The sequence below is a fragment of the Pleurodeles waltl genome, chromosome 5 (genome assembly GCF_031143425.1).
Source record: "Pleurodeles waltl isolate 20211129_DDA chromosome 5, aPleWal1.hap1.20221129, whole genome shotgun sequence".
NCBI lineage: Eukaryota > Metazoa > Chordata > Amphibia > Caudata > Salamandridae > Pleurodeles > Pleurodeles waltl.
Genome location: NC_090444.1, coordinates 794302998 through 794315806, shown reverse-complemented (window position 1 = coordinate 794315806; position 12809 = coordinate 794302998). Strand labels below are relative to the sequence as shown.

The 12809-nt window shown below is 42.6% G+C and overlaps 1 protein-coding gene across 2 annotated transcripts in view; it reads right to left on the bottom strand.

Annotated features, from left to right (window-relative positions):
- TRMT11 (tRNA methyltransferase 11 homolog) overlaps positions 1-12809 on the bottom strand; it is a 255548-nt gene that overhangs the window by 48326 nt on the left and 194413 nt on the right. For both annotated transcript variants that reach the window (XM_069234817.1, XM_069234818.1), the window contains one exon: positions 5947-6067. In XM_069234817.1, the coding sequence (XP_069090918.1) occupies positions 5947-6067 (121 nt within the window). Of the gene's footprint in view, positions 1-5946; positions 6068-12809 lie in introns of those variants that run through there.

Sequence of the window (12809 nt, the reverse complement as noted above, 5' to 3'; positions counted from 1 at the left end):
GCCTAGTCCGGCCAAGGGTAATCCAAAGGTAAGGAATGACAAAGGCCCTGATAAGCCTGTGAACGAGAGATAAACAGAAAGAAAGAGAACAATGGGGGTCGTCAAATGTTCGCAAAACCGGTACAGAAGTCTTAAAAGGGAAATGGTTAAAAAGGGCAACGCAAGTCAAAAAGTGTGTTAATGGGGGGATAAAGTAGAAAAGAGGCATGTTTGTGATCTGCGCAGCAAATTGGAAAAGGGGAAGTAAAACGTTTGAGTCTGTGAAAAATCTTGTAGTAAATGCTAACGTGCTGACGGGGGCCCAGCGCGCAGCAACTACGTAAGAATGGAGTGCCGGTAGGGTAGGTACGCAAACAGGTGGTGACTGTGGGTAAAGAGCGCTCACTCAGCTGTGGGGAGGTGTGGATGGAAAGCTAAGAAATGAAGTTAGGAAAACCATGACAGCAGTTTGTAGTAAAAAAACGGGCGCTGTCGTACAGACCATGTTTCCAAGTGAATGGAAAACATGGTAATTGTATGCTGCTCAAAAATGAGTATAGTGCGAGGGAGTAGAGGTGGGAGACAGCAGTTAGTATAAAAAAATGGGCGCTGCCGTAAGACCAGAAACATAGTACTCGTATGCTGCTCAAAATATAACAACAGGGCGAGGGAGTGGACGTGGGAGTGGGGCAGAAATTAGCAAAAAGACAAAACACCAAATCAGTATGGGCAAAATAACGTAAACCAAGGCAGTATTATTACCGGACTAACTCAATGAAACTGTGCCGGTTCGCGCCGGTGTTGAGAATGATGGGAGAGTAGTGTAAAGGGTGCTCCTTTAACCCCGTGAAGTCATGAAAATAGAAAGCGGACTACGTGATGTGGATGAGATTTTAAGGCGGCAGGGAGGAGAGCCATTTTGTAATGGGCTGTTAATTATGGTGAGTAAGTGCAGAAGAACACTGAAATAACAGTCTCCTTCGTCAAGCATGGTCCTATGGCAGCAATGAGTGCAGTCTCAGTGCTGTGGTTTCTGCGGAATCCGGATTGGGAGGTGTCAAGTACCTTGCTTTCTTCCAGGAACCGGGATAGTTGGCTGTTCACAATTTTTTCGATGACCTTTGCTGGGAAGGGGAGAGGGAGATCGGCCGGTAGTTCTTGGGGTCGTCTGGGTCTGCCTGGGTTGTTCATACATAATATACATTTATATTGCCAAATCCAATGTATGCATTCTGATGTCTCTATTGCTTTTACTATACAATATCGTGTGGAGATGATTACGTGCTGGCTCACATGCTTATTATCTACTGTAAGTTGATTTTCGTAATTACAAAGTTTTCATTTAAGGGGTATATATGCATATGTAATATTTGATCTTGTTACTCTATTTATTTAAAACAAGTCACTATTATGCCCTCCTGCCTCTTGTAAAATTACCTTTTTGTAATTGTATCTGAGTTGTTTATTTATATACTTCTTTTTGTAAATTGTTGCGATGTATTTTACTTCAATCGGTGGATGACTTCAATCCAGCTTCGCACATGAGTGTTACTATTATTAGTCACGGCCGATTTCACAGACTTTGGCTTTTCTCACTCTTATTTCAGTGTTCTTCTGCACTTACACACCATAATTAACAGCCCATTACAAAATGGCGCTTCTCCCTGCCTCCTTAAAATCTTATCCACATCACCTAGTCCGCTTTCTATTTTCATGACTTCACTGGGTTAAAGGAGCAGCCTTCACACTGCTCTCCCATCATTCTCAACACCGACGCGAACCGGCACGGTTTCATTGAGTTAGTCAGGTAAGAACACTGCCTTGGTTTACATGATTTTGCCCATACTGATTGGCGTTTTGCCTTTTTGCTAATTTCTGCCCTTCTCCCACGTCCACTCCCTCGCCCTGTTGTTATATTTTGAGCAGCATATGAGTACTATGTTTTCTGGTCTTACGGCAGCGCCCGTTTTTTGATACTAACTGCTGTCTCCCACCTCTACTCCCTCGCACTATACTCATATTTGAACAGCATACAATTACCATGTTTTCTGTTCACTTGGAAACATGGTCTGCGCAGATCACAAACATGCCTCTTTTCTACTTTATCCCCCCATTAACACACTTTTGGACTTACGTTGCCCTTTTTAACCATTTCCCTTTTAAGACTTCTGTACCGGTTTTGTGAACCTTTGACCACCCCCATCGTTCTCTTTCTCTCTGTTTATCTCTCGTTCACAGGCTTATCAGGGCCTTTGTCATTCCTTACCTTTGGATTACCCTTGGCCGGACTAGGCCGGATCCACAATTCTGCCCTGGATGGCTGAGCTTCACTCTAATAATTCGAACACTGTTTGTTCTAAACCTTATCGGGTATTACATCTGATGTAGTCGTTATAATTTTATGCACTTACTGCTTAAGACTTACGTTTTTTTTCCAACTCTTTGAGTTTCGATTTCACATCTATTGCATGTACTTTAACCACCTGGGCACCTCAACAATACTTTTCAAATTAATCTGTTCTTACTGTTCTGCGTTTAGTGCTCACAAATCTTTTATTGTTTCAGAACACACAACGGTACTATACTCATTCTCTTGTTACGTCGTACTCTGATCACTTTAATGCTTGCAACACTATTTCCACACGGTGGTTTAGCATCCCTACCTTTTGGTGTTTACACTTTTTTGGTCTTGGTTTTCTCTGTTACATACATACATTGCCGATTTCCTCTGTACCACTGTACCAATGTTTGCACATTATCTATCTAATTCACAGCCTTGACAAAGTCTAGGAGACGAAACACGTGTCGGCTGTTTGCTGTTTATCTGACGACTCGTTGTACATTGGATTGTTGCCTGGACATTAGCCTTACCTATGCAAATTGTCAAATAAATTCCACTTGCACCTACGTCGCTGCATTCGACTTTGATTGAACGACCACTTGGTGTCATCAAACAGGACTACCTCTGGTGTGCCCTGGTATTCTGTATATTCAAAGGCCCTGAGGAAGCTGTTAATAGAGTAAATTTAGTCTCAACACATCAACTGCTCTGCACAAGAAGCGCTTCCTTCCATTGGTGGACAAAGTGGTAGTTCCAGCTCAGTTTCTGGGCCCGTGTCACCCACCAGCATTCTGTATGTCCTATGAAGTCTTTCATCTGTGTAGTGAGGGGGGAGTAAATTGTCCAACTCCTTGTCATTATTGGAGTCACAGGGTACATTTTTAAGGCCTCAGACTATGTCAGAGTCGTAGCCAAAAAGGGTCTCCATCCTTTGCTAATTCTAGTGTCATGGAGCAGACTGAGGGTCTGGTTCAACCATTACTGGCTGTGTCTTGGTAATTTCATAGGATGGCATTGGTTTAGCTCAGGCCAATGCCAGTTTGGAGTTAGGGAACGTCTTCAGAATCGGATCCAGCATAGCGCCAATGAAGCTGACTGTGGCCCCAGTGCAGAGGAGACGAGCATGGGCCTTGGAACTGGAGTGGGATCAGGAACAGTGTTGGTATGGGTCTGGAAAAGGGCCACAAGGGGGCAGTCAGCACCTTTGGAACACCCACTGCCATAAGTCCTAGTGGAGGCCCCTGTGGCTCTAGGAAGCCAAAAGAGCTTCGAAAGGAGGCAGCAGCATCTTGAACATTGTAAACATAGCATAAGGCCTCAACTTGTGGTGGTGTTGGCAAAGGCAAAGATCAGTCAGAAGGTCAGTGGTCCTCAGAGTGCCAACCTGACAAAAGTTCGCCTAATTTTTTCTGCCGATAAGGGGACAAATCCTGCTTACTTTTCTTGCACTTATGATGCATTTTCAACTTTTAATTACTTGAAGATTTAGATCAGGAGAAGGACTCCAGACTAGAATGCCCCCTTGACTGGAAGCTGCCCCACAACTTGGAGCAGAAACAGGACCACTGCTTCAAGCAGGTCCTCTTCTTATGTTCAGCAACAGAGAGCTTTGCTTCCTGCTACCCGATTGCCTTTGCGAGTATGAAGGCAGAGTTTTCAGATTACTTTGAGTCATCACCATAGAAATCTGCTTTCTGCAGTCGTGGAAGGGCTTGAGTCCTATGGCTGTCAGGAGAAACAACTTCCTTAGCACAGAGTCAAGTTTTGGGACTTATGGAAAGGCCAAACAAGATGGGAGTGGAGCTCTGTAGCTGCATGGAAGGGCATGGAAGGAAACAAACTGATGTCAAAGAACAGGAGTGATGCCTATAAGGCTCTGCTTCGTCACTTCCATGGGGGTGCAAGGCCAACATGATGTCGCATAGTACCATTTATCAGCATACAAGAGCTTTTGCTGGGGGAATTTTCTCGACCAGTCTGGTGCCTGGGATATTCTGAAGGTGAGTAACCTGCAGTTAGAAGTATTCCGCAGATCACTTTTTAGCTGTATGATACATTATTAAATCATGAGTTTTGTAAAGAAGTACCATAAAGAAAATTAGGATGGTCAGAAAAGTGTTTGATAAATAGTCTTGTTTTCTTACGTCTGTCTACAGTTTTCTGAGTGACTTTATGCCCCCAATTCCTCAGAAAAGTGAAATAGGCAGAAGTATGGAGAAAGTGTGCCCTTGGTCACCCCATTCAGCAACTGTCTGTCATTTTTAGGTCTCGAATATACAGCACATGGGCTGGGAGCTGTACTGTTACTGTACAATAGGATTACAACCAGCCTACTGCATACCATTGGTTGTTTTCGTTGTCAATTGCATTTGCAATCTTTCGATTGCTCAGCTCCCGTAGGCTTCCCTTCCTTTCTTGTGTTAGCTCTTCCCTGGAGAATGGACCAAGTATGCATTCTTCCTTGTGTTTCAGCAATGCACAATTTTTTAAATAAGCATTTCGTTATTATTACTGGATATACAGTGTGCTTTCCTACTTTTAACACAGGCATATAGCTTCTTATTTATTATGCTTTCACCTTATATGCCGCCTCTATGGACGCTTTAGTTAGAACCACAACAGTACTACTCTTCGTCACTCTATGCAACTCCATTCTACACCATTCTATGCCACTCAACTCCACTGTATGCCACTCTACGCCATTCCATGCCACACAATGTCACTCTACTCAACGCCACTACACGACACACCATTCCACTCCACACAATGCCACACTAAGCCACTTCATTCCACACAACTGTATTCCCCTCCACAACACTCTACACCACTCGTGCTCTACCATACACCACTCATTTTACTTTGCAGTCATGTTAACCTATTGGATTTACAAGTTTTTTTTCTTCAAAGTAAAGAAATGCTCGCACATGCGTTTTCTTAAAGATGAAATGAAAATCCTGGCCTTTTGTCCAAAGTATCTACTTGGCAATATCCTGGTATCTTTTCATAAGACCTTTTTTTTTTTTTTTGAGGGTACAGCTTACCTCTACTAACATGGTCTGTTCAGCAAAGGGGACGTACTCTCAGTTTTCATTCTACTGTAACAAATGATTTTGCTCCATTATGGTAGTTTCTTTCTAGAAACCTGGGGCAAAACACACAAAGTCAGCCAATTATGAACCAGAAAATTCACCTCTCAAGACACTCAGACTGATTGGCTTTACTAATGTTTTTTTATTTCTTTATGAGTGGCCATTTAACCTGTACGGGTCTGACAATAACACTTTAGTCAGACCTGTTTGAGCTGAAAGAGAAGCTTTACTGGGTACAACTCGAGAAAACATATTTCTGTATTTTATTAAGTAAAAATGTAATTTTTAACAGACCTGAGGGCCACGCAGAACATTAATTTGTGAACAGCTAAACAACAGCCCGTTTACTTTCACTTATTTGTGTATCTTGGGTCATAAGTGGAGGATTGTAAATAGAATGTGGTAGGAAATATAGTGTAAAATAATAAAGATATCGCTAGATTTAAAGCATGTCCTTTTCGGAGATGCTATTCAGACCACGAAAACTCCTGCAATCCGAATGCACCGTTGTTTCGAAGGTTGCCTAAGAATGCTCACCTCAAATTCTTTTACTTTCTCCATTGTTATCAAACGCCTGGATGTGTGACTGGAAAGTGTCTGCTCACAGTTGCTAATAAGCTTCAAGCAAGGGTGCCGTGGTATAATCTCTTCTGTGTATCTGAAGAAGAAATAAAACAGAGCAACAGTGATGAGGCACGTGAACTTAGAGGGCTGCAGCTGGTGCACCTGAAAACAGAACTCATTGCAGGGCTCGAAAACACTTGGCTTACACAACAAACTCCACGGTTTTATGGCTTCTCTGTCTGCTAATTAATTGGAACACTTTCTAACAAGACCCATATGGTTGTAATGCGAATCATTAAGAAGTAGAGGACAATGAAAGATTACTTTTGGAAGCAAAATTACCATTTTGTTCGTACCCGGTCTGTAAATTAGGAGACCCTCATTAGGAGATGATGTGTTATTTCAACAACAAAAAAATCAATGGGAAATGTTTTCTCTAAATCTTTAGTGAAATACTGAAGTACATAATACAATAATATTAAACGTGGCTTCCGACTTCATAGGTCTTTCTGTTTCTTAAAACGTGGTGACCATAACTGATTTGGGAATGGGACGAATGTAATTCTCTGATGGTCAGAAACAGTATCAACGGCAGTAGGTAAATAGATATTTATGATTATTATTTTTTAAATCAAAATCAAACATTGCATATATGATGAGCAGTAACAAAATTCACATTTAATACTCATTACATGTAATTTCTTACATACAACGGACACAAATCCAGCAGACTTACATTTACCTTAGTATCATCATTTTTATACAATGGTACAACATCAGAAACAGGCGTATACCACGGTTAAAACAAGCACTGGCAAAGACAATAGGTCTCGTCTATGCAAGAGCTATAGGTTTGCTAATGTGTTTAGCCATGTATCTCACCAGCATGGCTAAAAGTTAGGGGCATACAGGAGAGGGGTGTGGAGTGTCCTAGGGTGGAATGGCAAAGGGTGGAGTTGACTTTTGTAGAGTGGAGTGGAAGAGTGTGCTGTGTATTGGAGTGGCATAGTGTTGAGTTGAGTATAGTGGCATACATTGGAGTGACGTAGAATGGACTGGTGTGGAATGCACTGGCGAACATTGTTGCAGAGTATATTGGCATTGAATGCACTGGCACTGAATTCAGAAGAGTACAATGCAGCATCATATAATGCAGTGGCGTTAATTGGAGTGGTCCATAGTAGAGTGCAGTAGTGTAAAGTGCAGTGGCAGAGTGCAGTGATGTAGAGTGGAGTGGCGTAGAATGCATTGGCGCAGAGTAGAGTGGCACAGGGTGCAGTGGTGTCGAGTGGTGCAGAGTGGAGTGGCGCAGAGGTGAGTGATGCAGTGGCACACAGTAGAGTTGAGTGGCATAGAGTGCAGGGGTGTAGAGTGCAGAGAAGGGTTGAGTATCATAGACTGCAGTGGTGTAGAGTGGTGCAGAGTAGAGTAGCACAGAGTGGTGTAGAGTATACTGCCATAGAGTGCAGTGGCATAGAATGGAGTAGCGTAGGGTGGAGTTGCATAGAGTGGAGTAGTGCAGAGTAGAGTGACGTAGAGTGGCATAGAGATCAGTGGCAGAGAGCGCAGTGTTGCAGAGTAGAGTGCCAGAGTGCAGTGGAGTGAACTGGCATAGACTGCAGTGGTTTAGAGTAGATTGTTTCAGAGTAGAGTGAAGTGGCAGAGTGGAGCAGTGCAGGGTAGACTGCAGTTGTGTAGAGTGGCATAGAGTGTAATGGTGTAAATTGCTGTACAGTGCAGTGGCATAGAGTGCAATGGTGCAAAGTAGATTAGAGTAGCATACAGTGGATTGGTGTAAAGTGCAGGGGCACAGAGTTGAGTGTTACAGAGTAAAGTGCATTGGCATAGATCGTAATGGCACTGAGTGCAGTGGTGTAGAGTGCAGTGTTGTAGAGTAGCGTAGAGTACAGTGGCGTACAGTGGAGTTGTGCAGAGTAGATCAGTGTGGCCTAGACTGGAGTGGTGTAGAGCACAGAGGCAAAGAGTGGAATGGTGTGGAGTAGAGTGGCAAAGAGTGCATTGGCATACAGTAGAGAGGTGTAGTCTAAAGGTGCATGGAGTGTAGTGGGGTAGAGTGGAGTGGTGCAGAGTGCAGTGGTGTGGAGTGGTGTAAAGTGGAGTGGTGTGGAATGGTGCACAGTGGAGTGGCGAAGAGCTGATCATATTGAAGTATTTGTTTAAAACACAATTCAGAAATAACAAACAATGGGCTTCATTTGTGTTCCTAATTCTGATACATTCTGAAATACTTACGCAGGTCATTTAAATGTTGTAGTGTGCTGGGGAAAAACTCTTTCCTACTCCCTGTACCTAGCAGGGTTGTCACATAAATCCTCTAACTTTGAAGTCAGAGAAAGAAAAGTAAGCATGCACCCGCGTAAGACAGCACATGAAATTTGACCTCGGTCTCTGAATGCAGAGAAAATGTGATGAGATAAGAACAACATTTACAGGCCTATTTACAGAAAGGTAGCACTCAGAAGGATACTGTAAATAAAGTTTGGGCAAGGGAAGGTACAAACTCAAGCTGGACAACTTAAAACAAATAAAGCCAGCAAATGGAAAGCAAGAAAATGTGGGTTACAAACCACAAAGCCAATGGCAAGCAACGGGCAGTATACATTCTTAGGTCAGCTTTCTGAATGTCCCTAAGATGTCTTTAGCAAACCAGACAGCTGTGTTGTCTGGTAAGCTGCAACCTAAAATGGTTTTAAGGATTGTCTTTGTCCCTCTATAATTATTAGGCATAAACAGACCAATTGAGGCAGAGTTTTTTTCCTTAAAGCCAAAGCGCCTAAAGATAACTGACATATTGGGAGAAGAACAGAAACTTCTCCTATATTCAGCAACTGCGGTTAAACAAAATCTTAAGACTTTTATAGGAGGAGTGGAGTAGAGTGGTGTGGAGTGGAGTTCAGTGGTGCAGAGTAGAGTGGTGGAGACTGAAGTGGCGAAGAATGGAGTAGGGTGTTCAAGAGTGTAGTGGAGTGGAGTGTCATAGTGAAGTGGCAAAGATTAGGGTGGAATAGAGTAGAGTGGAATAGCGGAGAATGGAGTAAAGTGTTGAAGAGTTAAGCTGCACAGAGTGGAGTACAGTGTGTCAGAGTACAGAGTGGAGTGTCTTAGAGTGGAGTATCTTAGAATGAACTGTTGTACAGTGGAGTGTTGCTGAGTGGTGTGTCGGAATGGATGGACGTAGAATGGAGTATAGTGTTGAGGAGTAGAGTGTCATAGTGGAATGGTGTAGAGTAGAGCACTGCAGATTGGCATGGAGTGTTGTGGAATGGCACAGAGTATCATGGAGTGACTTAGAGTTGAGTGACGTAGGGTGGAGTTGAGTGGCGTAGGGTGAAGTTGAGTGTCGGAGAATGATGTTGAGTGGCGTAGAGTGGAGTACAGTGTTGTGTAGTGGAATGTCGCAGAGTTGAGTACAGTGTCTTGGAGTGGTGCAGAGTGCAGCAGAGTTGAATGCTGTAGAGTGGAGTATGATGAAGCAGGGCATTGCTATTACAGACTACATTTTCACAAACAATCATGTGTAGAAATCGGCATCACCTAGTGTATTGATTTGTTTTGATAGTATTAAAATATGTGTTTCCACCACACATCAGAATTACAAAAAAAATTGTTTGTGCTCTCCTAATTTTGATATAGTCTGAAATATTTGTACATTTCATATACTGACATTTAAAACTTGTTTTGAGCTAGAAAAAAACCAACATCCTACAGCTTTTCCCTTTCACATCCCCAGCACACAGCAAAATGTTCACATTAAAATGTCCATTTTGCAGTCAGAGAAAGAAAAGTAAATACCAACCTCCCTTGAAAGACAAAGCTTACCATTTGACTCTGTCTCTAAATGCGCAGCAAATGTGACACGATAAAAACAAAATTCAAAAGACTGTTTGATGCTCATTAACTTCTTAACTCTAGCATGGTTATTTTGGGGGTGCTTCAGCACCATCCATGCCCCTCACTTCAGCACCTAAGGCATGGGTGTGAAGGAAGAGGATTGTTTAAGTTATGCTATTAGTAAACAACACTGACCAAAAAAAAAAAAAGCTTGTAGCCAGAACATTTTTGCTCACAGACTGGCAGGATTGATTAACTGGTAGTGGAAGATAAGTAGATCAGTCAAGCAGAAAGATAGGAGGTGGGAAACCTTTTGCAAGAAATATAGCATGTTTACTGCTTCCTGAACTAGCATACAAGTGAGACAACTGAAAAATCATGTACTGTTGTGCAGTACCTCAGGAAAAGAAAAAGAGTTCCCAGAAAGTGAGCACTTATGGAAGAATATAAGGAGCCAGTCAGGAAGGTGGTAAACAGCCTGTGCTCCACGCGAGCGAAAAGATAAGCGGGACAGCCCAAAACAAATAAAGTAAGCAAATATAAAGCAAGCAAACGTGAGGTACAAAAAACAAAGCCAAAAGTAAACAACGGGGGCGTGCATTCCTATGGAAACTTTCTGCACGTCCCCAATGCGTCTTTGCAACCATACAGATGTGCTGTATGGTAGGCTTTGACCTAAAAAAAGAGGAGATTTAAAAGGAATGTTTGCTTTTGAGCCCTCACTGGTGATGAATATTCAGTTTCAAACAGCCTTTCCCAAAAAACCAAGAGAGGCAAAGCAAAAAGTAAATTTATGCAACACGCCATCACTTTTATAGCATGGGGTTAATTTTCAACTTCCCAACAATCTGTAAGTAACTGCATCAACCACAGCATTTCCAAGCTCAGACAAATGTATAACTAACCCCCGCCAATTGGAGGCATGTCATGGTAGGGGCTCTTGTACACACTCAGCTTTGAAACTGAGGTAACACACCTCTAATGTAAAATAATTTGAGTTTCAGAACAAATCATCTTGTTACTTCCTGTAAGGAGTTTACAACATATATAATTATAGAGGGGTATCAGTACATTACGAGGATGCTTTTCACAGAGGGGTTCTCAGTGACATCAAAGAGACAACAAGAGTGAAGCTTGAGTTGTCTATGATGTCACTCAAAATCCCAAGGTGAAAAACATCCGCCTAATTCACTTCTTACTTGTTAGACCTGGCATCCTTGGGTTGTTTCCTTTAACTTTTTATCTTCAGACCTCCTGTTCTTGCTGACTTTGTTATTGGTGACCTTAGGATTCTGCACATGTTACCTGTGTTAACCAGTTCTAAAATGCTTGTACCCTTTCCCCCAAAATTTGGTATCATTGGCTTAGCCCAAATTGGAATATTTAATTTACTTATAAGTCCCTAGGAGAGTGCACTACATGTGCTCAGGGACTGTAAATTAAATGCTACTAGTGGGCCTACAGCACTAATTATACAGCACACTTAAGTAGCCCTCTAAATATGTCTCAGGTCTGCCACTCCAGGGCCTCTGTATGTGCACTTTTGAACTGTCATGTCGACCTGGCAAAGTAACCCTTTTGCTAGGCCCAAACTTTCCTTTTTAATACATATAAGTCACCCCTAAGGTAGGGCCTAGACAGCTCAAAGGGTGGGATGCACTGTATTTAAAAGGTTGGACATGTACTTTTAACTTTTACAATTGCCCTTTATGGGGCAGTACTGTGGGGAATTTGTTTTAGATGCCAGAGGCTTGATCACCAAAGAGAACTGTTTTATAAAATCGCCTTTTCCCCTCCCCTAGAGTGCTCCCATTGTTCCATTATGCTTTGACTTAGAGCTCAGGAGGGTGGGGGATCTGGCGACGCTTAGACCCCTCTTATACTGGGTTGGGTTATGCTCTACTAATGAGCTTCTCCACTATAGGTTGGCTGTGGAAGAAGTGTTGAGCCTGAGTAAGGCCCACTTATTCCCTTGGTTCAAGTTTAAGAATCATTTTATTAATCTGGGCTTAGAGAATTACTTGACAAGTGGCAACTGATGGGCTCCGATGCCGATGGAGTTATTGCAGCCTTTTGGCAGAGAAATGTCCTTGAATGTCATTGCAAAGCCAAAACAGGGAGCTTGTTCGAGGAATTTTGGACCCTTCTATAATTTTATGTTATGTTTGGCCCTCAAAATCATCTGTCCCTGCTATAAACTATTATGCAGGGACGGAGGAGTAATGGAGGAGACATACATATCAAGTCCTCTGTTATGTGTCCCCGGCCTTCAGCTTTTATTTAAAGCAGACAAGCAGGGTGTGCTGACAGGCTCTCACAGAGCCCTGTCAGGCATTTATGACAGGACAGTTGGGTAGGAGAGGTTTACCAGTTCCATTAACAACTTTTGTGATCTCATAGCAGTGAGTTCTGACATTCAGAAACTGAAATAAACAACAGAGACTCTCTATGAGAGCCATTCATAAGATGCAAATATTTAACGGCCTGATGAATTTAGGTGTGTCTGATATGCAGTTCATAATCTGAGTAGCTAATGTGTTTCAAATATCACCACCATAGGAAAATCTAGGGCGACTCTACTTACCCCTTTACATGGCACTGCACTGTAATGCTGGAGGGTTATGCCCCAGCTACAGCAGGTTACTGTTCCTAGGGAGTCTTATTCAATGTTCTCCAAAGTGGGGAGGTCCCACATGGGGGAGGGAACCAGTGCTTAATTTAAGTCAGTGATTGCCAGTGGGGGCCACAGCACTAATTTTTGGGTACTGGTACTTATTTTTCCTTATGAGACATTTCCCTAGAGCAAGACAGGGAAAAACACAAATGGGAAAAAAGGAAGAAGATAAAGACAGAAAAAGCAGGCACTTGAAAGACGGAGATAAAAAGGAAAGGAGTGTCTGGCAGTGGATTAAAGAGGCTTGAGGCAAATTCTAGTCTACGCAGCCTTGGTTTATGGCGTGCAGACATTTATTAGCGCCATCCTC